At 37.7% G+C, this 25,898-nt stretch overlaps 1 protein-coding gene across 4 annotated transcripts in view; it reads left to right on the top strand.

Annotated features, from left to right (window-relative positions):
• Positions 1-25,898, top strand: part of LCLAT1 (lysocardiolipin acyltransferase 1) — a 115,696-nt gene that overhangs the window by 31,073 nt on the left and 58,725 nt on the right. For 2 of the 4 annotated variants that reach the window (XM_027713012.2, XM_027713013.2), the window contains 3 exons: positions 8,060-8,228; positions 10,949-11,147; positions 23,155-23,301. In XM_027713012.2, the coding sequence (XP_027568813.2) occupies positions 8,064-8,228; positions 10,949-11,147; positions 23,155-23,301 (511 nt within the window). In that variant the 5' untranslated portion in view covers positions 8,060-8,063. Of the gene's footprint in view, positions 1-5,121; positions 5,215-8,059; positions 8,229-9,183; positions 9,296-10,948; positions 11,148-23,154; positions 23,302-25,898 lie in introns of those variants that run through there. The other 2 variants (XM_027713016.2, XM_039378682.1) reach the window with 2 other exon arrangements.

Raw genomic sequence — 25,898 nt, 5'->3', positions numbered from 1 at the left:
TATGAGTTTTGTTCATACACCACTGCTGCATTTCTTTTGAATTAAGTTGATGACAAAATTCTGTCAAGATGAGGGTAGAAAAGCCATTAGAAGTTTCATGGATTTGTCCTTCCCTGAGTGTGATTTTGGTTTAATGCCAGTGGCAGAAATTTAAAGATACTCCACTGAACGCTACTAGTTCTGTATTTGAGTAACTGTTCTTCAACATTGGAGTCCTTTATTTGTGTTCCCCAGCTGAGGATTTTATTGTGAAATAGGTCCTTCTGAAGTTATAAGTGCCACCCCTCCCTATGAAGAATAGCTCTGAACTAAGGTGTTGGAGTGCTCTTATGCAGGGGAAAAAATAAATTTGATTTATTGGTTTGTTTGTAACATCTCGAATTACAAAGTGGAACATTTTATCTGTTTTTCATAATTTTCACTTGGATTTCTTATCCATCAGTGTTGGTCAGCTTTTTGATTTGCTGTAGACTTTGAAAACCAGGGGACTTAGATTTGCCAGCTGTTGATCACATGTAACTTTTTTGAAAAATAGACTGGGCCTGGAGCTGACCTGCCGGTTTTACATGAAGTATCTAATAAACCCCCCCAAACTGACCACTGTTCCATGTTTGTTGCAAAGTTTTGGAGGTTTTTTTGTTTCTTTTATTTAAAGGCAGGATGGGGGAAATAAAACAGCTGTTCTTTGTCTGCCAAACCTATTTTTGATGACTTGTCAACCAGGGCATTCTTTTTATATTGGTTGCTGTTCAGTACAGGCTTGTGAGGTCTCAGTAACTTGATGGATACTGCAGAGAACAACTGTATGCATGGAAAGGTCTGAAGAATTAATTCAAAATTACTTGTGTCTGCGCAATAGGCATAATAAAAAAGTGAGATAGCTTTTGCTAGAAAAAGCTCTTGTGCAGTTCTTCCTACAGCAGCTCAAACTTGTCAATTCATCTAAATTTTCTGATTATAGTAAGGAACAGAAGCAAGCTACCTCTCCATAAATCATTGGAGTTTTTTTCAGGAAACAGCTGTAGCTATTGCATGACACCGTCTTACAAATGATTTCAAATACCTTAGCTCGTGCTCTCATTCTGGCTTTATTGGTCTAATGGTTGTCTGGAGCAACAGTGGAAAGAGTACAGGTAAACGAAGGTGAAAAAGCATCAGACTGATTTGATGTTTGTACCCTGACTGAATTACCCTCTTACAGTACCTAAAGGCTGTACTGCAAAGGATCTCAGCCAGGGTTTTTGCATTTGGAAAGACACAATTACTTGGAAGAGCAAATCCAATATTCTGTTAAATTTTTTATTGAATTATAATAGTCAGATTAAGTCTTGGCAAATAAAAGAGAAAATAAGTTGTAAAATGCAGCAGTAATCATATTTTATTGGTAATATTTACGGAAATTGCTCATTAAGTATTGTACTTTTTATTTTGGGCATGTGTAAGCTAATATCTGCTATACTGTTAGACAGGGTCAGGGGTGTGGTTTGTGATGATTATTACCTCTTATTGCCCTATCCTGTATTGTTTTATGATACATGAATCTTTTAAGGTTTTTAAATGCAAGAACTGAATAAAAAGGAAGTGGTTTTAATGGTCAAGTGACTGTTTCTTCTCATATTTTTTTTCTCTGATAGTGATTTGTACCGTATTTGTATGTTCCTTTAAAATACTGAAGTGCCCAAGAAAAGGATCAGAAGTAAAATGTAGTTCATAGAGAGGTCTGTTGAGAGGGATGGAGCTTCTTGTCTGTATTGTGTGGGCTACTGATTAGAGTGGATATCTCTGCAATTAATAATTCAGCTTTCTCCTGTCATTGCTTACCCTATAACCTCTGCTATTTCTGCAGTTCTTTTAACTGAGGCACAAGTGAGAAGAGATGGGGTAAGTTTTAGATCTGGAAATCCAATGGAGTCAGCCTACAAAAGCTTGCTGTGAACAAATTTCATTTTAAATATGGTACTACATAGAAACTAGTTTCTTGCTCTGAGTGCGAGAATTGATAAAAATTTCCTTTTAAATGCTGATATGGAAGAACAGCATAAAATGCTCAAATAGAAAGGTGTGATTTTGTTGAACTTGAGACATTCTGCCTGGATGGGTCATTTCCACTGAAATTTTGTCTGCCTGGCTGATGTTTTGTCACTTGGCCACCTGGTCACTTGTTGCTGAGACCCCTTCTTATTTGCCTCACAAGCTGGGAAGGGCTGTCCCTCTGCCTGCTCACTCTCCTGTCTAGATGATTTTGCTTAGGAACCTTAAAAACAGTGAACAAGTAAAAGTTTGAGTTATTGATTTGATGGCTTGTTTAATAGACACCTGGAAAGTTGGCAGGTTTTGTTCCCCTCTTGCTTACCTCCTTGAAGTTCAATTCACTTCACCCTGATCAAAGGTCTTAAAAATTGTGTCTTATGATTTGGGAATTATGTTTCACAATGCAAAGTTGAATATGGGAGCTGGAATTTCCAGCTCACCTCTTTCATTTACCATGCTTAGAAGAAATGCAGAAGAAAGTGAAGTCAGTTTGTAGTTAACTGGTTGCTTTCTTTGCAGAACTGTCAGGGAAAAGTCATAATTGTTTATCTGTGTGAGTTTCTGCTTGATTTTAATTACAGAAAACATTTACCTTTTCCATTGGTATTTGACTGAAAGAAGCATTAAATCCAGTGCATAGAAGTCCCCATTCAGTTTTTGAAGGCTAATGAACAGTTGTATTGCCTGTGCTGATTGAATGGAAACATGCTGACCAGTAATAATACACTGTTGTTTTATTGGCACTGAAGAGCATTTCTTATCTTTTCAGTGGTATAATAAAACCTGATTTGCTCACTTCACAGTACTAAGCCTTTAAAAATCTCTCTAGTTATCAGGCAGCTGGCTCTGTTTGTCAGGTAGTATTGCTTAATGCCATGCTGAGGTTAAAATCTTGTTTTACATTGAACCTGGAAGACAAATTAACCCATTTGTACAAGAACTTTGAATTAGCCAGGAGCTGTTAAGGAAACGTGAATCCTGTGGTGAGTCCTGACTCCTCTGAAATTTCTAGACCTTTAAGTTTAGAACTTTTTTGTTTCTCAGCAGATAAACTTATTTTGCATCCTTTGCCCGCTTACAAGCCGTAGAAGCAGTTGTGAAAAAAAAGTTTTGATGTAGAGAGCAGGCTGTTTAAAACCTTTTGAAATCATCATCACAAAAAGCTGTGGTTTGTCTGTCCTTCCAGCTATACTTTCAATAAAAGTATTTAGATGTTAAGCAAAACAAGCCAAAATCGGATCACAGGAAAGTGCATTTGCTTTATGTTACTATGCAAACATTTTGTTTGTATAGAATATTGAAATAATTTTAAGTAAATAGTCTAATAAATATGAAGTTTACAAAAACTGTTTGGGAAAGTAATTTGTCCCCTTATAGCCAAGAATTTTTAAAATTAACTGAAATAGACAGCAAAAATTGTATTTTAAGAATTATTGTTTCTAGTTACCTGGAGACAGAGCATGTTTTCCTTCTGCTATGGCAACGAGAACATGTGAAGTACAGTACCCCAATAACTTGGAGTTCTGCCATGAAATAGATGAAGAACTACAAGCCCAGTATGAGGGTGCTGTCTTTCTCACTGTTTGCAGCTTTCAGTCTGAATTGTAAAATAATTTTGAGTGTTTCTCCTGAGCTCTGACCCACACAGCAAATGGAAAGCGGCTTTAAAGATACACAGAGGCCATCATACATGCTAAATCCAGTGTTGAGAGTGATTGCTGGATTAGAAAGAGATAGTTGCCAGCAACAGTAACAGAATACTTCTGTACTTAAAAAATGCTTGGATTCGTTCAGACTTCCTGTTGAATCCTTTAATTCATTTCTTGGGTGTCTCATCTCTGACATGAGTCAGCTCCAATTTTCTTTGTTCTGAGATTTTTCACATTTGTTTTAGATCATTTTACAAGTCCTCATTAAGTACTCCTTCTTCTTTGAGATTATTTGGCTGGTTTTTAATCATGTTTTGAAGTTGCAGGGCATGTATTTTGCATTGATTTGTAGCTATTACTTCTCTTGTTGAATGCAGATGTTAGATTTGGGATGGCTGACATATCTTAGAGGCAGTTTGTTTCTAAGGTAGGTATTTAAGGGGCTGAGAGATGCTAAAGGATGATAATAGAGTCAGTTCCCTCTTGTCTCTGGTGGTAGGTTTCTGGAATGGTAAACTGGGTGCAACAGCCCTTGCAGTGCCAACACAAGTTGACACGGGTGTGCAGAGCATGGCCTGGCCTAGCAGGACCCGACAGCTGAGCCCACTTGCCAAGTCTGCAGTCCTCAGCACCGCAGCTTCCCATTCCAGAGGGCCCCTTGGAGCCTGCTGCTCTTCACCTGCCCAAACAAGCTGGTATTGCAGGGGGATGGAATGGGGGAATCCATGGGAGGGGTATTGTAGCATCGGGATGAGAGGTGTGGGATGCAGGGCTGGGAGAAGGGTTGCTGTTGGGAAGAGGAGAAGGTGAAGATACAGAGCTGAGACAGGCAGGGGAGGGTTTGTTAGGCAGGTTGCGGCGCTACATGAACATGACTGTACTGCTTCAGAGACAGGGCAATTCCCAAACTGTACTGAAGCTTTGGTAGGACACAAAGTTGTAACTAACTATTTTGTCTACCTAAAGCTGGCTCTGCAGAGTTTACAAACTTGTGCACTGTACTCACAGCCAAGAAGCTGCTTTGTCTCTGTGCACCATTTAAATTAGAGAGTGCACAAGGTTTCAGCAGTGCACTTGGTCTGCTGGGTGTGTCAAATCCATCCTGGGGCTTTAGCCTCCTCTCTGCCCTCCCTGTGCAGAACAACTCTTCTGCTGGCCAGCCCAGGACATGTGATCTTGGCAGCAAAGGTGCCCAGCAGCACCTTGGGTACTGACTACCCATTCTCGACTGTTGGCTAAAATGAGAGTATATGTAAATGTTTCTCAACTGACGTGTGTAGGCAGATGTATTTTAAATCATGTAAACTATTGTCCAGGCTGTAACTCCAGCATGTGAACCCACAAATGAAAACAAATGGATTGAGTGTATTAACAATTTGACCTTTTTACTAAAATGAACTTGCTCTACTGTTTTCAGAAAGCCAGCTGGATGGTTACTCTCTGCTGTAAGTTCTTCACATTGTCACAGGCTTCTCAACTCGCAGTTTTGCTCAAATTCATTGAGAGGGAGTTGTTTTTCATACCTCTTAGCATGGTAGGTGCTTTATTGTATGGTAGAGGTAATTCAGAGGCAAAGTCTACCCATTATTCTAGATAAATGCATATGTGCATGTGTAAAGATCTATAATGTATTATATAGAAGCAATAAGTGAAATGTGGTATGTATCACGCTAAAAATTTGGCTTCAAGAGTGATAAATGGCATCGATTGAAAACACATGGTATCTTTTGTGTCTAGAAATAAACACCACAGTGTTCTGCCTGCTGGAATGCAGTATAACTCACATATGTATATACTGTAATGATAAAGAAAGTACTGCTGGAGTGCTGGTTGAAGAAGAGAAAATTCAGAACTTCATCAGGTCTTTTCCATAGCTCAGATACCTTCATCTAAAACAAACAAAAAAAAGTATTTACGAGACAGTCTTTCACATAAAATAAAAAAAAATAATAATCTTCCTTAACTCTTTTGCTGTGTGCAATACTTTGAGGTAAGGACTAGTGTAAACTGTGAAAAGGACAACCTGTAAATAAATGGCTCACATTGCTTTCCTAGGAGTCTAGAAGGATGACAGAGTGACGTCTCATTAGCTCTGTGGTTACCTGTGTACAGTACTCAGGTATTTGGGACTGGAGCGTCAGTTCCGTGTTGCCCGCAGCCTGTCGGAGCCGGGGTGTCTGCCTGGGGAAGGTCATTGCATCTGACCGATGACCAAAGGCTCTGAGCAGCCTCACAGAGGACCAGAGTAGGTGGCTAAAGCTTAAAAAACTCTTGTTCTCTGTCTACTAGTGGTCTTTCATAAAATCGTAGAATATCCTGAGTTGGAAGGGACCCATCAGGGTCATAGAGTCCAACTCCTGGCCCTGCACGGGACACACCAAGAATCACACCAGGTGCCTGAGAGCACTGTGCCTACATGTTTCCGGTTGTTTTCCAGTGTGTTCCTCAAAAAATGTTGATTAGGTCAAGCACACCGAATTTTAAACCTGTCTACTGCCTTTTGCAGTAGGTCTCAAATCTTGATGTCAGGAGAAGGCTTTTTCTTCTGGTCTTGCTGCAACTAATGTTTGGGGGTTCTATTCACTTTCTGTTGTTTCTGTTTTTCTTTGGGTTTGTGTTTTGGGGGTTTTTTTGTCCTCTTCTGCCTTTATTTTGAACTTTCCCCACAGAGGTTTGCAATAACAAATACAAGAAGGCAGTTGGAACGTTGTTACTTCAGTGCGTTGCTCTTCAGGCCTTGATGTGTCAGAATTGGTCCTGCTTGTGCATATGTGTAGACATCTGGTTATTTAGTTCCTGCTTTTGGTAGAAAAGTGAGGGCTCTGTACTCCAGGATGTAAATAATATGCATTTGTTTGAATTCAAATTTCATTGTGTTAAAATCTTTCTGATATAGCTATCAGCAAACATTTGTATTTAATGTTACTTGTTTTACTATGCTGCAAAAGTCGAGTTAAATACAGCTTCCTGTATCCTTCTTGCATTAACAAATTTGCATGGCCTCTTCTCTCGGCCTTTCTCCAAATACCGTACAGTTTAGGAAATTGTTTAAACCTAAAAGTATCTCAAAATAGAGCTACTTTCTTGTTACTTGTCAACATGAAGTAGCAGAAGCAAGTTCCTGTGCTAGCAACACTAGTGTTGCCATTTCTTGTCTTTCAAATACTTTGCTGTGCAAACATTATTGCTATGGACATTGTACAACACCATGCTTGAGATGAATCATGTATGTTACAGTACATAAGGCTTAATGGATTACTTTTCCATTGCTCATTTTAAAATTAAAACCACCAGCTTCCTGTTTTTCTTGTCCTGAAGTCCTGTCTAACTGAGCTCTTATAATTTCTAAAATAGCCTGTCAAAAAAGGAATTCAGTAAAGTGACTAAAAAGTGACTTCTACTTAACCTCTGATTTTATAAACAATTGGCTGAGTCCTAAATAGATGAAAACAGTCTATTTTTGGGCCCTAATTTAGAGAATTGATATTTCCACATTTGCTTTGTCATAGCTGGTAGTAGTTGCTAAATTGTGAAAGCTTGTAGCTATTACAAATGCTTGGAGGATTGCTGAGTGTTCTGCCGTAATGCATTAAGAAGCTCAGTGTACTGTACATTTCAATTTATAATAAGGGATGTAGCTGATAGCACAGACACTGAAATATTTCAAGTCTAGACAACTGCCTTGAAAACCAAAGGCTGTTGGCTTTTTGGTGCAGTTAAGTTGGAAAATAACTGATAAGGACAGTTGAAGTACGTCAGACTTCAAAAAGTGATGAGTTCTCTAAGCCAGGGTGGATCAGGAGGCTTCAGCCACTGCTTGCCTGCCCTGTTGGGATGAAAAGGGAACTGGCATTTGAAATGGCTGGTCACGCTCATCAGGCTTGAGTGGTTTGTGATGGAGGTCACACGTAGACCCTTGTTAGGTGGGGAAGATGACTTTCTGCAACCCTATGTTTAGCAAAGTTTCCTGTCTGCAGAAAATGGTAACATTAGTGCTTCACCAATGACAAAGATAATGGCTGAAAAGTTTAATGTAGCTGGTGTTCTCTTATATAGCTCTTTTGTACCTTTGGATAATAAAAATAGCTTGCTGAGAATTTTTGAGTGTAACTGCATATTGTAATAAGTGGAGGAAATTATGATGTAGCCGATACTTTTATGACCCCTTTAATATCCCAATTCACCTTACAAATCACTGTGTTTATGAAGTCTTTTTCTTGCTTCTGCCTGTGAAGTAGAACATTTTGATTGTTTACTATCATCATGTGTTGTTAGCTGTGGAAAAAAGGGGGAATGTTACCTCAAACTGGGCTTACAGACTTGAAGAATTATGTAATTTCAGTTTGTCTCTCTAACATCATGCCAACTTTCTTTTTCAGAGCCATGGTGTCATGGAAAGGGATATACTTTGTACTTGCACTATTCTTGGGAAGTTTCTTTGGGAGTATATTCATGCTCGGTCCTTTTCTACCTTTGATGTTCATCTCACCAGCCTGGTATCGCTGGATCACCGACTGCATTGTGGCCACTTGGTTCACACTCCCAGTGGTAAGTTGCAGTTTGAGCCAAGTTCTGGGCAATTGCCTGTAATCCCACAGTTTAATTTGCCCACTAACACTTTTGATTTTTTTTTTTTTTTTAAGTTATTTATGCTTTTGTCGAAACAGGCCCTAACACACTTACTATCTGTGGAAACTTGGGTTTTAGCTCAGAGTTGCAAACTGTGTGCCTGTTTACAGTCCCTCTCTTCTTCCACAGTTTAATTTATATGTAACCTAATGCTGTGTCTTAATTTTATGCTTGAAAAGGCCTTTTTTTGACATCTTCATCCAGTGTCACTCAGATGCAGAGAAGAGTAGGTGAAATACTAGTAAACAGAAGATTTTTTTTTTTTTTTTTTTTTTAATTGCAAACTTCCTAAGTGAATCGTCTTGTAAACTCTTTCTTTGGACTGTACTCCAATTATCTCATTAGGAAAATTATCCACTATTTTGTACACTGTTGCCAACCTTCACAGTTCTGTTACTTAATCCTCTTAGAATTTAGTCCTTGTAGTTGAATTAGAGGTAAATGATTTCAACCGAAAAAGAAGAGCTTCACCTTTATCAACTTTATAACTATATGAGTTTGGAGATCAATAACAAAGCTTTTCCCTGAATTGTTCCAGAGGAAAGGCGGTATGAATAGGAGAGTGTCCTTCTTCATCTGTTCTCTAAAAGCTAAAGGATTTTTTTCCTCTAGACTACTGAAGATTTGTTTCACTTTCTGAAGTAAAATGCCATATTGGTATGCAGAAGTATGTATCTTGTGGCGTAAAAGAAGTTTAATCTTTATTACATATCAGAAAAGGAGTCTCAAAAAGATTTTGCACCCAACCTTTTTGAGGCTCTGACCTTGTCTGCTTTAGTTTTCTGTCCTTACACGTAGTCCATTCTTAGTCAGGAAAAGCAGGTTTTTGGTTTGTGTCTCCAAACAATCAAGTGCTGTTGTACCAGTTGGACTCCAGAAGGGAAACTTTGACCCTGACCTCTGTGATGTAAGAAATTTCCACCTTCCTCACTCTGCTATCACATTTTATTTCCTTTCTAGGAGAGTCAGCAGGACGGGACAGTGAGGTGGGTGTTAACTGTTTCAGTTTAGTTTGGCTTATATTAGGGTTAGAGTATGTAGAACAGGGCACCCACTCATTATTATGTTTAACTAGATGTTAAATATGTAATATGATTCTTATTAAACTACCCAAAAAAGGCTACTTTTTTTCTTTCTGAAAAGAAGATATCTTTGCCATTTTGAGCTATGCTGCCTGTACCACTCTTGGAGGGGCCCATAGTTACTCTTGATAGCAACACCTTTTCTGGAATTATAATGAGCTGACTTATTAATAGTATTAATACTTGGCAAATATAATGCTTTTCATTCTAAGATCTCAAGCCATTTGCAATTGTGAGAATGTCATTCTAGTTTTACAGGTGACTTAACCCGGGAAACTTGTGTTCTTTGGCACAGAGTTGGCAGAAATATGAACAGAACAGAGAGTTGGTTTACTTTATAGAGCTCTGTTTAAATCCCCAGTCTTTGTTCTTTTTCTATACTTTTTTAGAGGAAGAATGGGGAAGATAAGGTAAGGAGGTAATTTGAAGTGCTTTTTATGTTAGGGCCAAAGGGTAAGTTTGTTCCTCCATATGTCCAATTGTGTTTTGCTGGTTTCTTTTTCTGTGCTAACTGGGTTGGACAGTGTCCTGCCAGCGACCCTGACCTTAGGGGACTCAAGTCAAACCTCTAGGTAATGTCTGTTGTCTGCATCTGTTTCTTGGGATTTTGTACCTTTCCACTGTGTTTCCACTAGGCATTAAAAGGTTGCAGGTTCAGTCATCCATATTTTTTAATTCTTTCCTAGTCCTGGTCTTTTGCTGTAACCAACCAGCACTCCCCCACATACTTCCCTGTATGATTTGGGAATGGTCATGGGTCAGAAACCATTTTCAGCAGGCAATTTGGTATGGTGTGGATGTGGCCAGAGAATGCTGTTGGGCTCCACAGTTGTACTTACTACAACTAATCTGGTTATGTGCTTATGGTCTGACTGTCCAGGTTATGAAACCAGGCCCTGTTAAACTAACTGTGTAGCTCTTGCCTGCTCTTTCCCTCTGATAAACCACTGACCTATGCTTTATAACTTGACCCTTCACAGCCATATATAGCAGGTAAAGCAAGAAACATGCTTTTTACATGACCTTCTGCCATCACTGGCTGTTTAGGCAAAATGGAGACAGCTGTTTGCCCAGGCTCATGTCTGTGTCCTTCCAAGTTTGAGGCTTATTCTGTGCTTTGGGAGTGAAACATGTTGACTATTTGGTCCCAAGCAGAAAGCAAGGCAGCTTCTGATGCCTTCCCAACCCTGACAATATTGAGCAATAGATTATTTGTGCAGCCAGTCTCTCCTTAGATTGCCGGGCAAGTTATAATCCATACTGACTCACTTATATTCTTATGTGATAGTATTCTTGGAAAAACAGGGAACGGTAAGTTTAGTGCAGTGATTGTAGTGGAGTGCTTTTTAAGAAGTGCTGTTTAATCGTTGTTTCCTCTTCCATTAAACAGCTATTACTGCAGGAAAGCTGGCTGCTTTATTAGAAAACAGAAGTTTGTTTACCAGTGGTGATAGGAGTGAATAAGTGAAATGATACAATTCAAATTAATTTGTATTGCTAATGGGCTGATGCTTTTTTTCTGTGAGTAAAGCCATAACACGGAGATAATATTTCTAGGCCTTGCTGGAAATGGTGTTTGGTGCCAAGGTGGTTGTTACTGGAGACGGATTTGTTCCTGGAGAAAGGAGTGTCATTATCATGAACCATCGCACACGAATGGACTGGATGTTCCTGTGGAACTGCCTGCTGCGATACAGCTACCTCAGACTTGAAAAAATCTGTCTCAAATCCAGTCTCAAAAGCATTCCGGGATTTGGTATGTCACTAAACCCCTTAATTTGAAAGGAAAATATGTTTCAATGATACCCAACACTGTTCATAACCTGTTAAATGACGTAGGTTTGAATTCTGTTTCAGTATTTTAAAACACACTTGTGTAAAATATGTGGCATGTTGAGCGATTAAACCTTAAATCTCCAGAGGACGCTTGGACTACATGCTTAAGCTTTTCTTTTTTAAGATACTACATGTGCTTCTGTTGTTGCTTGTAGGTAAAAATATTTCTACTTTAAGTACTGAAAGCATTTTTCAAAATGATGAAAAATTATTTACCAGTTCTTTCAAAGTCTCTTTCAACATTGTGTTTTTTGTGCTATTTCACCCCATGTTGCACATGCTTTCATCAAGCTTCTTTCTTCTTTATCCAGCGTATACTATTGTGAAGATGAACAAAAAAAGCTCTGTAGGCAATTGCAAAGTTGCTGGTTGATTTTAATAACTAGTTTTAAATTGAACTTGGCTATGCAAAATATGCTGTACAGGATATGAAATAATCAGGATTTATAGTGATGTAGGCTGGTAACAGGTCTGAGTTGCACGTACTCAGAGAAAGCGTTTCAGACAGGCCAAAGATTGTCGTGCAAATGGTTTCTGAATAAATAGGCAGACTTATCTGAAATAAAAACATCTCTGCATTTTATTTATCTCTTAGATTTATTTGCTGTTTTATACAAAACTAGCTTGGGCAGGATATGCGTCAACTTTATGATGCTGAAAGAGTAACCTTATTTATGGTTCCCTTTTGTCAGGCCATTTATCTGAACAAATAATTTTGGCAGGATTCCATACTGAGGAGCTCTCATAGTGTTGTACTGTATTGCATTCACTTGCTGGGCCTTTAGTAAGACCTGCAACTAGGTAATGGGTTTTTTCTTTTCCTCCCTAGCGGCCACACATTAAGGTCAATTTTACTTGACAAAAGACATCTCTCTTAACGTGACAGGAAATGAGAAAATACATATTTAGATAAATGTTTTATCTTCGTAACACGTTTTGAAATCTTGGAATCAGCTGAGTTTGCAACTTTTTAAAGCAATAATGGAAGATGAAGTCAGTAGTATAGTACAGAAGATTGTAGATTTACCTCTTCAAAAGCAGCATATATTTTGTTATTAACAAAACATTTGTATGTATGCTTGTTAATGCCTTTAATAAAATTGGAAGGTTAGCTCCAATAGCCTGGATGCTAAGTTATGCTTGGCAAAATTTGATTCCTGAAAGAGTATTAGGAGTTTTTAGAGGCTGATTTTTTTTTTTTTAATTTGTTTTCAAATTCCAGTCTCAGTTCTCTGCATACACTGAGCACATCTAATACATTTGATGACTAGGCTCAGGCAGATGGATCTGTGGCAGGTCAATATTAGCAGACCATCATGCCCTCTTTGTTCATGATGTAGTAGCTTAAGCCACTAACAAAATTCTGAGCTCATACTGTGCTTTATGGGCTGTGATGTAGAGGTGACACAGGCAGACATTTACTCCTGTTGTTTGCATTACAGGATGAAAATTTCTGGTCATAAAGTAGAGTGGATGTCTGGATCTGTAGTGCTATAACCCACTACTTTTAATGCCAGATCCCCAAGCGCTCTCTGCAATAGATAGGCTTTGAGGACTTTGGTTGTAATGTTGTGAATTATAACTTATTTTTCAGTACACTGTTAATGTTGTGTTTTTAATCACAGGAAGGGAATTCAGCTAAACTTACGTCCTTCACTCAAACCATGATTTGATGCTCTAAAATTATGAAAGATAAGCTTCTGTTTTATCATAGTGTATCTAAAAGGAGAAATACATGTCTCTGTGTTCAGTCAGGTTGTTTTGAGTGGCAGTTCCTTGCAAAAATAAAATTATTCTGCGTAGCCACATAATTAGGGGACCATTGCAAAGTGAGACTCTTGGATTAACTGAAGATTGATGGAAAAAGATGAATCTGTAAAGTTTGTTGGGGCAATATCACTGCAGAAAATGTTGTCTAAAGAGGACAACCCTGAATCTCAGCAGTAACAGTAGAATTTCTGTTACTTACCACGCTCAGCTCTGCTGTGTTATTTGATACACCTTTAATAAGTGTTTGTCAGGTTTTGGGTTGGGTTTTTAGATTGTGTCCTGTGGTTTTTACCTAGAAGTTTTATTTTATGAGCTTGTAAAAGCGAGAAGATCACTTGGAAATCAACCAGACAGTTTCAGTGCACTGCATGTGTAATCAATACTTTTAGATGTTGATCATTTAAGACATAATATCAGTGGAAATTCGACCAACTATTTTCATCATGTCTTTCAGTTTTATCTTTTCATGTATTTGTATGGATTAGTTATACATAGTTAAAAGTATAGGATTAGGAAACTTTGATACATTGGCTAAACATAAATTTTGATAAATCTTAACCTAATGGTAATTTTGCTTGAGAAATATTTGAGTGAATATACTGCATTGCTTTCAGTGCATTTGTTTCTGATTTCAAAGGCTTTTTAAAAGAATTTAATTTAAAATTGTGTATAAGATAAGGTTTATATTGCAAGCCTTCTATGTTTCTGCAAACCTTGACAGTATTCAGCATAGCACTTTTGTTATTGTAAGTAGTTTCCCATTTGGGGTGTAAAAATAGGTCTGTGAGAGGTTAGGATCCTTCAAGTGGCATATAAGGTACGCGAAGGGCAAAGCTGGTAATGGAAATAGATCCAGAGTTCTTGTTGCCCCCTTTGTGGGTTAAAAGTTTAAAGATATCAGATTTAATGAGTCTGTATTACAAGTAGGCAGTTATTTTCTAGTTAATTATAATTAAAATCAGAGGATTCAGTATTTCAAGGAGACACATTGAGTCATTTATCCAGTTCTTAAGTTATTAAGTCTTTTCATTCCAGTGTATGAAAAAAAACTTAAAACTGATTAAAGGTGAGCTTTAAAAAAAGAAGGCCAAAGAAAAACAGATGGTCTGTTCTTCCTGGAACCGCAGCTTTGGCTTGATGAATTGTGTGCAGTAAAGTTTTCAAAAAGAGATATTACATTTCAGTAATCTCAATTTCAGAAACATTCTTGCAGCATTTCAGTACATCTTGCCAAAGCTGGCGTCTCGAGGGAGCACTACTCTGCTCTTAGCTGTTGCTGCAGTTTCTCATCTGACATCATCAGAAAGTACTGACACATTCTGCGGTATCAGTTTTCAAGGAGAATTTCTAATGGCATTGACAGTTTCCTGCATAGTCTGACATGATAGGACTTCTCTACAGTACCTGTAATAGATATGAACAATTAATATTCTCGTCTACTCTCAATTAATAAGGAGTTATGTTGGAAGTGATACAGGTTATGGTGCAGTTGTGTTCAGAACGTGTTGTGGAGTACATACTGTTCAAGTAGGTACCAAGGGACATAGACAGTAATGTCAGATGACCATGTAATGACTAGAAGATAGTTTTAATTCTTTTCTTAATAGTTTCATTTGTGGAAGTCTTGTGATAACCAATAAGACTTCACTGGGAATAGGTATATATTTTAATGATGGACAATTCGAATATGTTGGGTGGGCTTACAGTAATATTTGGATTATAGTAGTTGAAAGTGCCTCAACATGTATGTGAAAAATAAATCAGAATTTGGGTTTCATTTGAGCAATCTCAGAATAACTGAGAGAAAACTGAAATAGGGTAAGGGGTTAGTGTCAGTGCTACATGGGGTAATAGTAATCCTAGTTTTGCTTAATGCAGATGGAAAAGAGAAATACCGTCATAATTCAGTGTACATATGTAAAGTATACAGGTGCAACAGGCACCATTGATGCACATATCTTGTAGACTTACCTGTTTTGAAAAGGCTCACTGAGACTACTAAAGCAGGGCATTGTAGTTGAAGCTGACTGGGACGGGAACAGGAAAGGAAAGGACAAGGTAATGAAGGAAAAAGGAGAAAAAACAAAGCTGACAAACCCGGAGTAGTTAGAAGCAGAGATAACTTAGTAACTCTGTCCAGATCTTCATCTCTGTATTCAAGTTACTCTGTGGCTAACATTGCTCTCAAAGAAGACTGCAAGATGTAGGAGCTTTTTAGTTGTTTTTCATTCATCTTTTCACTCGTGTGTTGTAGCTCTTGAAGGCTCAAGTTAGGTTTGGCCCTTGTATTGAGTGCTGGGGGGGGAAAGAAAAAGAGTTTTGCTCTATTTCAGCACTGGGCTTAGCCCCACCAATCTTTCACTACACGTCAGTTGATCCATTGTAGCTGTCCAAGTGTGCGAGCTTCCCCTGAAGCAAGCTCAAAGTAATTTGAGTCATCTTAGTTTTCAATGAAGCAGGGCAAAACAACTCCAATTATCCTGCCTTTGCCACGGGCTAAGAGCATGCACACCGACAGCTATGATGGATCAGCTACCATGAAGTAAAATATTGTTGTCACTAAGCCTAGAAAATTTTAACACTTATCTCAATTGGAATATAGCTAAAGCAGCATGCTGCAGAGGATCTGTACACATTTATATTAGCATGGAAGCGTTTGTGCTGTCACAGCTACTACCACAGGTAGGGATAGAAATGCTTCAGCATAAACATCTTTGTTCACGTTACGGTTGGATTTACATTCAAATTCTTACCAGTAGAGGATATTGGTTTAAAAAATTAAAACTGTAACCTACTGAACTTTCTAGTATAGCTCACGTGTCAAGTATCTTACATTAAAGTAGGCTGAAATGAGAGTTTTGAGAAGCTGTGATGTCTTCTAGCAATTCAATTGTGAGGTGTCAGACTTAATTGCCATAGAGTTGTTATCCTGTGTGATTTTTAAAGTAGAAGTTGTAAAAGTATGCTCTCTAATGGAAAACAAAATTGTTATTCCACCACTTATTCCTGGTGAAGACTCTCTTGAAGAAGTTTTACGTGTGAAAGAAGGATTATTACTCTGAAGCAGAAATGCAGCTTAAGTTGGCTGTAACTTTACATGCCAACTCCGTCAGGGGGGAAAAAAATAAAAAAACACAGCCAAAACTCAACTAGCCTGTGTTCCATTAAACTTTCCTTATCCGTTCTATATTATAAGGACTTCATTTTCTCTACACACCTTTGCCTCTCCAAAATACACATCAAAAGAGTGAGATCAGATGCTAACCTCTCTCAATTCTCCCCATTTTGTAAACTACAAGTGACAGAGAGTGGTTATTTTCTCCAAGCTCACGAAACAAGTAACAGCAGAATTAGGATGGCATGTTTTCCCAAATTACATTCATTTTTTGGAAGCATCTGTATGGCTCAGCTCATCAGGCTGGCTTACTTTATGGTCCTTAATGGAGGAGATGGAGTGTTTGAAGAGGATGTGGGCCTATGGAAGAGATATTTCATCGCAGAATCTCTTGCCATTCCTGACTTGCAGTAAGATGACACATCCATGGGAGAGTTTCACACTGTTTGGTAGGGCCTGGGTGTTTTTCCTCACAATCTAACAACTAGAGGTTGTTTTCTTTATGTATTTGGAGATTTTGGAATGACGTGGGGCTTTTCTCCAGGCACGTATTGGGCAAAACTCATCTTTTTTAATGCTTAGGCTTTCATGTGCTGTTTCACTGTATTGATGTATTTTTAAAATGCATTAGATAAAGCAACCTTCCAGCCATCCTAGACCCTGAAGCTTTTGCTTTAGTTTGCTTTACTTTTGAGTAATGTTATGTTATTCTGATTTTACACAGCGCATCAAATCAAATCGAATTTGAAGTATTATTTTAAGATGAATACTGTAACTAAATAGGTTTAATAGTCCTTAATGACATTTATAGCATTTTGTAAGTTGCACTAACACAATGGTAGAGTTAATCATCTAATTGTCCATATTCTATAAAAATGGCATAATTTAGGAAACAGAATGAATATCTGAGTATGAAGTGTCCTAATAGCCTTCTTCTGAACCGTGATTAAGGGATTGAATATTGAAACAATTCTTTCCAAGAAGATTATATATCTTTGTCTGAGTGCTTTATGTACATGCATATCCTGCTACTACTGTAGTGAATTTTTCCCACATACTTTCACGCATTCTGTGTGCGCGCCTTGGCTGAGAGACACCAACTCTTCAATGGAATATCCTTTCTAGAAGGTTGCACAGTTGAATTTTCACACCTAAAGGTAGGCCAATGTATCTGACTAGCTTGTTGACAACATTGTTCTTGCCCTGACAGCGAAATCTTCTATTGTAAACCTTGTTTGAGGTTTATACTGGCACATCCTGTATTGTCCCACAAGAGAATGAAGCGGAACAAAGGAAATACAGAAAGCATTAATTTTTGGAAGTGATTTAAATGAACATAAAATTCAGAATAATTTCATACTGAAACAAATTCATGAGAACTATGGAGAAGTCAAAGGTAAAACTAAGCGATCGGAGCAAAACCAGAATATTTTTCTTTTTTTCAGTTACCTTAAAAATCTATGTTTCTCACATTGCTGTTTCTTAATTTGAGTTTTAGTAAGAAGAAAAGGTTTAGGCTTCATGCACATTGGAAGAAATGATGTTCTGTAGAATACTTAGTAGACAACATGGTATAGACATATATGAAATATATAGTCTGAACATAAACTAGATATGACCATAAAAGTAATTTTAAAACAGACATAGGTTAAAGTAATGGTCACAGTCTGATAGGGCAAGGCAATAGCAAAGTTATAGTGGTTTTTAAATCGACACCTTACAAATAGATTAAATGAAATTAACAAATAGAATGAATCAGATGTTACACTATAAAATTAGGAGCACTGCTGTGAATTTATATTTGTGAATTTTATCTCTTAGTTTATCTCTAGTTTTGTAATTTGCTCAAAGAATTCACCCAATCAGATGGTAATTGTTCAATTCATTATACTCAATCTATTAACTACATTATTGGAAATGAGCATGGGTAAAGAAAACTTGCCAGGAGCAGAGATTATACTTCACAAGATTGTTTCAAGAAGCATTTTTTTTTTATTTTCCTAGTTTGTGCACTCAGATGATTACATTAAATTTAAAAAATATTTTACTTTGCTTTAGGGTTCATAAAACTATCCAGGAAAATGAAACAACAATAGTAAAATGGCCAGCTCTAACTGAATTTGCAGAAAGCTGCTAATCAGTCTATACTGGTGACAGCTCAACAATGTATATACGTAGGAACTTTACACCCTGACTTCCTGCATGATTTTCTATGTGCCAACATCTTTTCCATACCTACAGATCTTTGAAATAGGGAACATTCCGAATTGCGTGCTTGTTGCCTTGTGGTAATTTTATGCAGCAAAACATTTGGAATAACAAACTGTTAATGGGCTTAATTATTTGTATACAGTGGGATCATGAGCTTCCGAGTGATTTCCCTTATTAAGCCTAGATGTCTGGTTCCCTGATGCCTCAAAAGCCCTGATCAGGACCAGACCCCTGTGGAATACAGGCATACTGAATAAGGCTTTTTTTTTTTGACCAAGATAATAGCATAAAAAAACAGTGAATAATACAGTGAAAGAAAAGAGAGAGGATGAATTAATATAGTAATAAAATCCCATAGTTAGGCCTTTTTGTTTTCTACTTGTTTTTATAGCTTTGAATCATTTAATGAATTTGTTTGGAGGAGGGTTTAGTTGTTCTGTTACATTGCTATAGGAAATATATAAGTACCATTTTCTTGATGTGTATGTGTATGTTTGCTTTCAATATCAGATGTAATATTCCTCTTTGAGATGTGACATTTTGGGGGGATATCTGATTTCCGAGTTTATGTACGTAATATTGTGATACAAAACAAAACAAAGACCTCTTGGGGGGCACAACTCACCTCTTTCTCTCTTTTGTTCATTGCCACCTCCATCCTTGGTATCTACTTACTTCCGAATTACCTTTGCAATGAAAACACACTCAAGAAATTTCAGCTTCAAGTGTTATTTTATTTTAAAGGATTTTGGGGGGAGGAAAAGAGAAGTGCAGGGTCTTAGAATTTAAAAAGCTTTAGACTTGGAGCTAGCATTTTTAATACAATGCTGCAAATTCTTGACCTGCATAAGCTATAATTTGCTTTATCCCCAAGGCAGTAAAGAAATTCTTATGTAGAGCACATTTCTCTAGTTCAGTAGCAGGCTTTCCTTTTTGTGTAAGCACATTTTTTTCCTGTGTAGAATTATGTCCTGATAGAATACATATCCTTACCGTGTATGTGTTACTAGAGATTTTAAGCTGCCTTGTTTATTTTTTCAGCTCTGAAAAGTTGATTTAAAGGTCAGTGTGGCTAGCTATTCTGTCTGGTAGGTTTTTGCACTGCTGTTTTGCAGTTTTGAACAAGAACTGTTCAGTGTTTATATACTTTCCCAAGCAATGTTACTTATCCAAAATGTCATCTGCTGTAAGATTATTTTAGCAAAGAAATAGAGTTGCATTGTTATGGTTTCTTTAGCTTCACTCTTTCTCTGCCGTGTTTTTGTAATCAATGATTTCTCAACAATCTGCAAATCAAAAGGCAACCATTTTTCCGCAGTCAAGTAATTGCTGCCTTTCCTAGGAAAATTCCTGTTGCCCAGGAGCTCTTAGACAACCAAAAATACTGAGCAAAAAGAGCAAAATATATTTACTTTTGTTGAACAATGTGTTGACCTAAACTTAAAAGTAATTAACTGAACAGCATGTCTCACTGCAGGCTGCACGTGAGAAGGTACTGCCTTCTGCTGCTTATAAATCTTGCTGATTAGCAAAACCTTTCATCCTGCCCATTGATTTACTAAATTCCTCCCATTTCTCTGTGCATTCCCATTTGGCTCCCACGTCATGCCTTGGACTTGTTACATGTTTCTCTAGCAGCACAATGCAGACACGCTGTGGAATGGAAATCAAAGCAAGAGCTGCTTTTGCTTTGTTCAAAAGCAGGCATCTGCAAGCCTGTGTGGCATTTTCTTTCCTGCTTGAATCTGGTGGGATGGTAAGACACATGTACAGCAGGCACTCTCCCCAACTGGTGCATGGACCAGGGTTTTGGTAGAAGTCAGGATTTCATGTTTTTGTTACCTTTCACTGGAGGCCTAAAAGCATGAGCAAATGTGGAAGATTCTTTCTTCCACTTTCATAGATGGTAAAGTAGCTTGGTGCAGTGTGCTGTGCTGGGGTAAGCCAGGAGGAAACCTGGGTCCTTTACTATTAGTCATCTATCTGTTAGATAATCTGTTCTTATTTGAACACTCAGGACTGTTTTATCTAATTAGATACATACTTAAAGATAGACAAATTCTTCCAGAACACTGAATATTATCTGTTGGAAAGGTTAGAAAATCAAACCTGTTGTTTATCTTAAAAATTGGATACCTCCCAACTCCTTTCCTACTGTTTCTTTCTTCCCCCTCCCTGACATCCTACTGTCATTACCTTACTGGCTCTGTTTAATTATTCATAGTCCACATATAACACTACCACTTAGAGCAGGAATGGGAAACTACTGCACTGTATCCTCTGCTTTATGCAGTTTAGTCAGGTAAAGTAAAGTCACCCAAGCAGCATCTTTTGTAGTAGCTAAAGGTATTTATAATTTGATGTTCACAGTGCTGTTGAAGAATGATAACTAGACTTTATGTGCAAGTTTCCATATAATTTAAAGCCTTGTGCTGTGTGAAGAAAGGTAGGGGAGAGGATGGTATCTGGCAGTGACGTTTTTTCCGTACTCCCTCTGCTGTCGGCCAAAATCACTCTTCCTAAGGAGCTTCTGACCTGGGAAAGTATCAGCTTCTTGTTTCTCTTCTTTCAACCTACAGGCTCTGTTGCAATGGGAACACAAGGACTAAATAATTTGGGCCTGATGTGTGATACCACAGAATAAAATGGTTTAGCACAGTTAAAATTTTCCATATTCTACTTTAGGCATAGTGTCCTAGCTACATAAAATATACAAAAGGTCTGGGCAGAGAGGTAAGAATGACTGGAAAACCCCAAAACCACAGCAGAACTTTCCTAATCTGTATGTATGAAGCCCTTATTAGTTCAATTTAAAATACTGGTTTTGTAGCATTTTAATGCCATGTATTATAGCACTAGGAGATGATTACATGCCAGAAGATAGCATAGTTAAATTATATAAGTTATTTTAAAGTTACTTTAAAACTTACCTTTATTTTTTTTCCCTTCAAATAATTTGTTTAAACATGGATAACCTCTGTTAATAAAGCCATACTGATACTTCTTGACACTGCAGATGTGAGAATGTGATATGTGCATAAATGCAGATAAAGTGTTGTGGTCAAAGTTTAGTTTTCTTTGCAAAGGGTTTTTCACAAGTATAGCATGCAAATTGGAAAAGATTTGCTGAGACTACATTCTGGGCATTTCTTTTCTTAATTCATATAACTACTTCCAGTATTCAGTTATCTGGATATCATTGATTATCTGGATATCTGAGATGCATTATGTCCAGATTGCAGAAGGCATGCTGGTTATGCATGTTCCATCTGTGTAGCTGATTTAAAAATCAAAAGTATGATTTGTGACCATGATACAGGTCACAAATCTTTAACAATACAATTAATGTTTCTAACCAACACAGAGAGATTATGCAGCTCAGTTAATGCATTATCCAGGCTGAATGACTTATGAAGCTGATTTTTAAATTGAGTGACTTTAATAAGTGGTTTTCTAGCATATGCTTCTTGTGAGATACTGCTAAGAACAGAATAGAAAGGAATCCCTGTAAAGAGAAGCTGAAATAAAGTGCAAGAATAACATATTGTAAGTCACCAGCAAAGGAAAAACAAGCTTTGAGAACTGTGGTGAGCAAAGGGGAGAATGGGAGGCTTGATGTTTTCTGTTTGATGTGGAGGATCTGTCTGCAGGTTTTCTGATGAGATACAAGCTAGCCGTGTACAGTGGTAAGGCAATGTCATGCTCTTCTGAGCCCTGTTTAGGGAGGAAGCATCGCTGGCATGTGGTGAGACTGGAGTCCTGATTTTTTGTCCTGCTGTCTGAACTAGTGGACAGAACTTCTAGTATTATGTCATATACTGTATACTATATACTTGTGCCAAAAAAAAACGCAAGAATACTTATTGAAGATAATGGTGTATGACCCCTGAACTGCAGGCTCAGCAGCAGTTTCTTAACTTAACTGCATTACATTGTCAGTTTGATGTCAGGTTGTAAATCTTCTTGTGTATTAATACAAATAAATGGATACACATAATTTTTTTCTACAATTAACTGTAAAGAAAAGCTTGGTATTTTCTTGTATGAGTAATGAAAATTATAGGAAGGTAGATGTAATAAAGCCCCCAAAGCAACAGATATTTTCTGCACACTGCACATGGTTAGAGGGCAGTGATCTCTACATAACGCAGCTGTTACCCTGCAGTGCATTGCTGTAGTGATGTCCATCACCTGAGCAGATCAGAGTTGCAGGGATTAAGGATATTACAGTGAAGCCCGTGGTTTTAAATGCTTCACCTCAGAGAATCATATCATTGTTTAGGCTGGAAAAGACTTTCAACATCGTTGAGTCCAGCGTTAACCCAGGACTGCAAGCCCACCACTAAACCACGTCCCTAAGCACCACATTTACATGGCTTTTAAATACCTCCAGGAATGGTGACTCAAACACTCCTCTGGGTAGCCTGTTCCTAGGGGTAGATTGACAACCTTTTCAGTGAGGAAATTTTTCCTAATATTCAATCTAAACTTCCTCTGGTGCAACTTGAAGCCATTTGCTTGTGTCCCATCCCTTGTTTCTTGGGAGAAGAGATCGAGCCCCACCTCACTACAACCTCCTTTTGTGACAGCATGGACCCTATTCTTGCTCTCTGGAAAACTTTTCTGACTCTGGTAACTTGAGTTTTGCATTTTAAATACATTATGCATTTTTTTTTACGAGGTAACTAAAAGTGCTCTTAATCAGTTGAGGACAGGTGGGCAGCAAATAAAAGGTGGTGTCTGACACAGTTTATAAAATATTTTGGAATAACAGACACTGTGGAAGTATAAGAGTGAAATGTTACTAAAGGTATATTTTTTTAAACTTTAGGCTGGGCAATGCAGGTTGCTGCCTTTGTTTTCATTCAGAGAAAGTGGGAAGATGACAAGAGTCACTTTGAAAAAATGCTGGATTATTTCTGTGACATTCGTGAGCCACTACAACTCCTCATCTTTCCAGAAGGAACTGATCTCACAGGTAGGCTGCATTTGTCATCTTCTCATGGAATGTTCAACGTGGAAATTCTTTGTTGTTTATGGGAAGAGTTTAAAAAAGTCCAAGGCAGGAGCAAGACTTGGTTCTCATGGACAGTAGAAATTATAGTGAATAATCAAATGATGTGGTGATTCATTTGAGAGGCACAAACATATTTCCACTGAGAGACTTTGCCAATCTGCCTGAAGGAACTTACATTTCAAAGCATCTGATGATTGAAATAATTTTTTATTGGTCAGTACTGTATGTACATTGCATTAGCAAGAGTAGGTTTAAAGACCTGGAATAGATCACTTGCATGTTCCCATTTCCTGTATTACTGTGGCAAAATCATATCTCTGAATGAGTGATTGGAAAGGACTAATAATTCTGTTTGACTTCTTGCCTGATGTTTTAAGAGGAGAAAATGGAGATTCTTGTTTTTAGGTCATGTAAGCAGTCTGTATCTGCCTCTACAAGAGAAATATCTCTCTAAAACAAGGTTGACATTGTCATAGGAATAAGTTTAATGAGTTTGAACCTGTACTGTTAATTTTTAATCAAATATCCAGCTTTATGCAGGTATCTTATGGCATTAGTAGCAAGCTCTTAACCAGTGAAGATGACTCAAGTACCATTTAAAGAAAACGTTGTATGAATGTTCTGTGGTGGTTCATGGCTGCAGCATGGTATGATAAGCATTATCTTTAAATAGAAAATCAATTACAATTAAGCTTCTAACTTTAAGCTCATTTAGAAGATTTTTGCTATACTTTGCATTGCAGATATTCTCAAATCATTTTTTATGGCAAAGCCACATCAGTAAGTACTAGACACGGTATAAAAATAAGTAACGTATTCTGCTATTTTTTCTTCTGCATTCCAAATATCCTTAAAATTGATATGTATAGTATCCTGGTGCTATCACACTGTAGGGAATTGTCATCACTTGATCAGCCTTCCTGAAAGATGGTAAATTCATGGAACATTCTTGGACTGCTTTACATGATAACTTTTGTTAATTTGGTTATTTTGTATCTAAAGTTAGAAAGAAGGGTGGAATTTTCTTCACTAGGAAGAGCGGTGAGGCACTGGAACAGGTTTTCCAGAGAAGTTGTGCATGTCCTATGCCTGGAAGGATTCAAGGCCAGGCTGAATTGGGCTTTGAGCAACATGATCTAGTGGAAAGTGTCCCTTCCCATGGCAGGGGAGTTGGAACTGGGTGATCTTTAAGGTCCTTTCCAACTCAGACCTTTCTATGATGCTATAAAATTATCTAACTTTTTTTCATTGAATTCATGAAGAACTCCTAGCTCTAAATTATGAGGTGCAATCTTTATCTTTTTCATGGAATCAGAAGACTCCTCCTTAAAGCACTCACACTCTCTTTCTGAATAGGTGCTTCCACCTCAAGATGACTGAAAGAATGGGATTGTTTATTCCAATCCAGTTGGAATTCCTTCTAATGTCTCCCAATATTCCCCAGAGATAACAAATTTTTAAAGAACTGAGGAAGTTTTGTACTGCAGCTTTAAAAAAGAAGATTTAGCTGAGGACTGAGACAGCCGCTTGTGCTGATGGGTGGTTGGGCAGCGCAGGGAGGAAGCAGTGCAGGGGGAAGGATGGAGTGATGGATAGAGGAGACAACAGGGCTCTGCTGTGCTGGCTTCTGACACATTAAACTGTCCTGCGTTTAGCAGTCGTATCTTGCCATCAAGTATTGAATGCCACCTTGATATTATATTTGTGCATAAAAAGATGTCTAGAGACAGACGAAACCCTGGGATTTTTTCTGTGGAAGTAAATATCTCTCCCTATCTAATTGTCTTCACAGGAAACATTACCTCATATATTTAAAAATATTATAAGAGACCGGGAAAAATCCATTGACAAGCTAATCCTGACCAAGCCATAAATTTATGCCATATGAGAATGCTAGAACATAATAATCTATTTTATGTAACATTTTGAAAAAGTGATTTGCAGAAAACTTATGTTATTGACCTGTTAGGACCTATTGCAACCTCATGTTCCATCCGTTTGAATAAGAAATAAACTGTGGTTTTGTTCCGAACAGTTGCTCAAAATTCTAGGGAACATTTTGCAGAAATAGAGGCAATGACTTTTGTTTTCTGACCAAATTACAAAACTGCTAATTACTTCTGAAAACAGAATTTTTCTGGTGCTTAAAATGAAAAATAACATTCTACATGCACTTCACTGAAGAGCAGAATTACTGTGCAGCTCTGTGCCGCTATCATTTTTTTATCCTCTCTGTGGCCGCATGGCAATGATAGATTTACTCCTCTTTATAAGAAATTGGACGATATTTTCAGGTATTCAAGAATGAAAGATTTCAAAGAAATGTAAAGTATGACTGTATTTATGCATGGGCCAAAGGCTGACTTCATGTTGGTGAAGTACTTTGCAGTGGAAGATGCTACATGAATAAATTTTAGAAATAGTAAAGTCATGAACCCTGAACATTGTATTTGCAGACTGGATGAATAGGGTCTGAGGTAATAATTATATAATTATATACTTATTTCTGATAGGTTGGCCATCTTTTTACTCTGGAGTACTTGAAGGTTAAAGCTAAG

The sequence above is a fragment of the Pipra filicauda genome, unplaced genomic scaffold (genome assembly GCF_003945595.2).
Source record: "Pipra filicauda isolate LSUMZ 115617 unplaced genomic scaffold, ASM394559v2 scaffold143_size2779998_pilon, whole genome shotgun sequence".
Classification (NCBI taxonomy): domain Eukaryota; kingdom Metazoa; phylum Chordata; class Aves; order Passeriformes; family Pipridae; genus Pipra; species Pipra filicauda.
The sequence above is the reverse complement of the archived record's forward strand: the minus strand, read 5'-3'. Positions and strand labels throughout refer to the sequence as shown.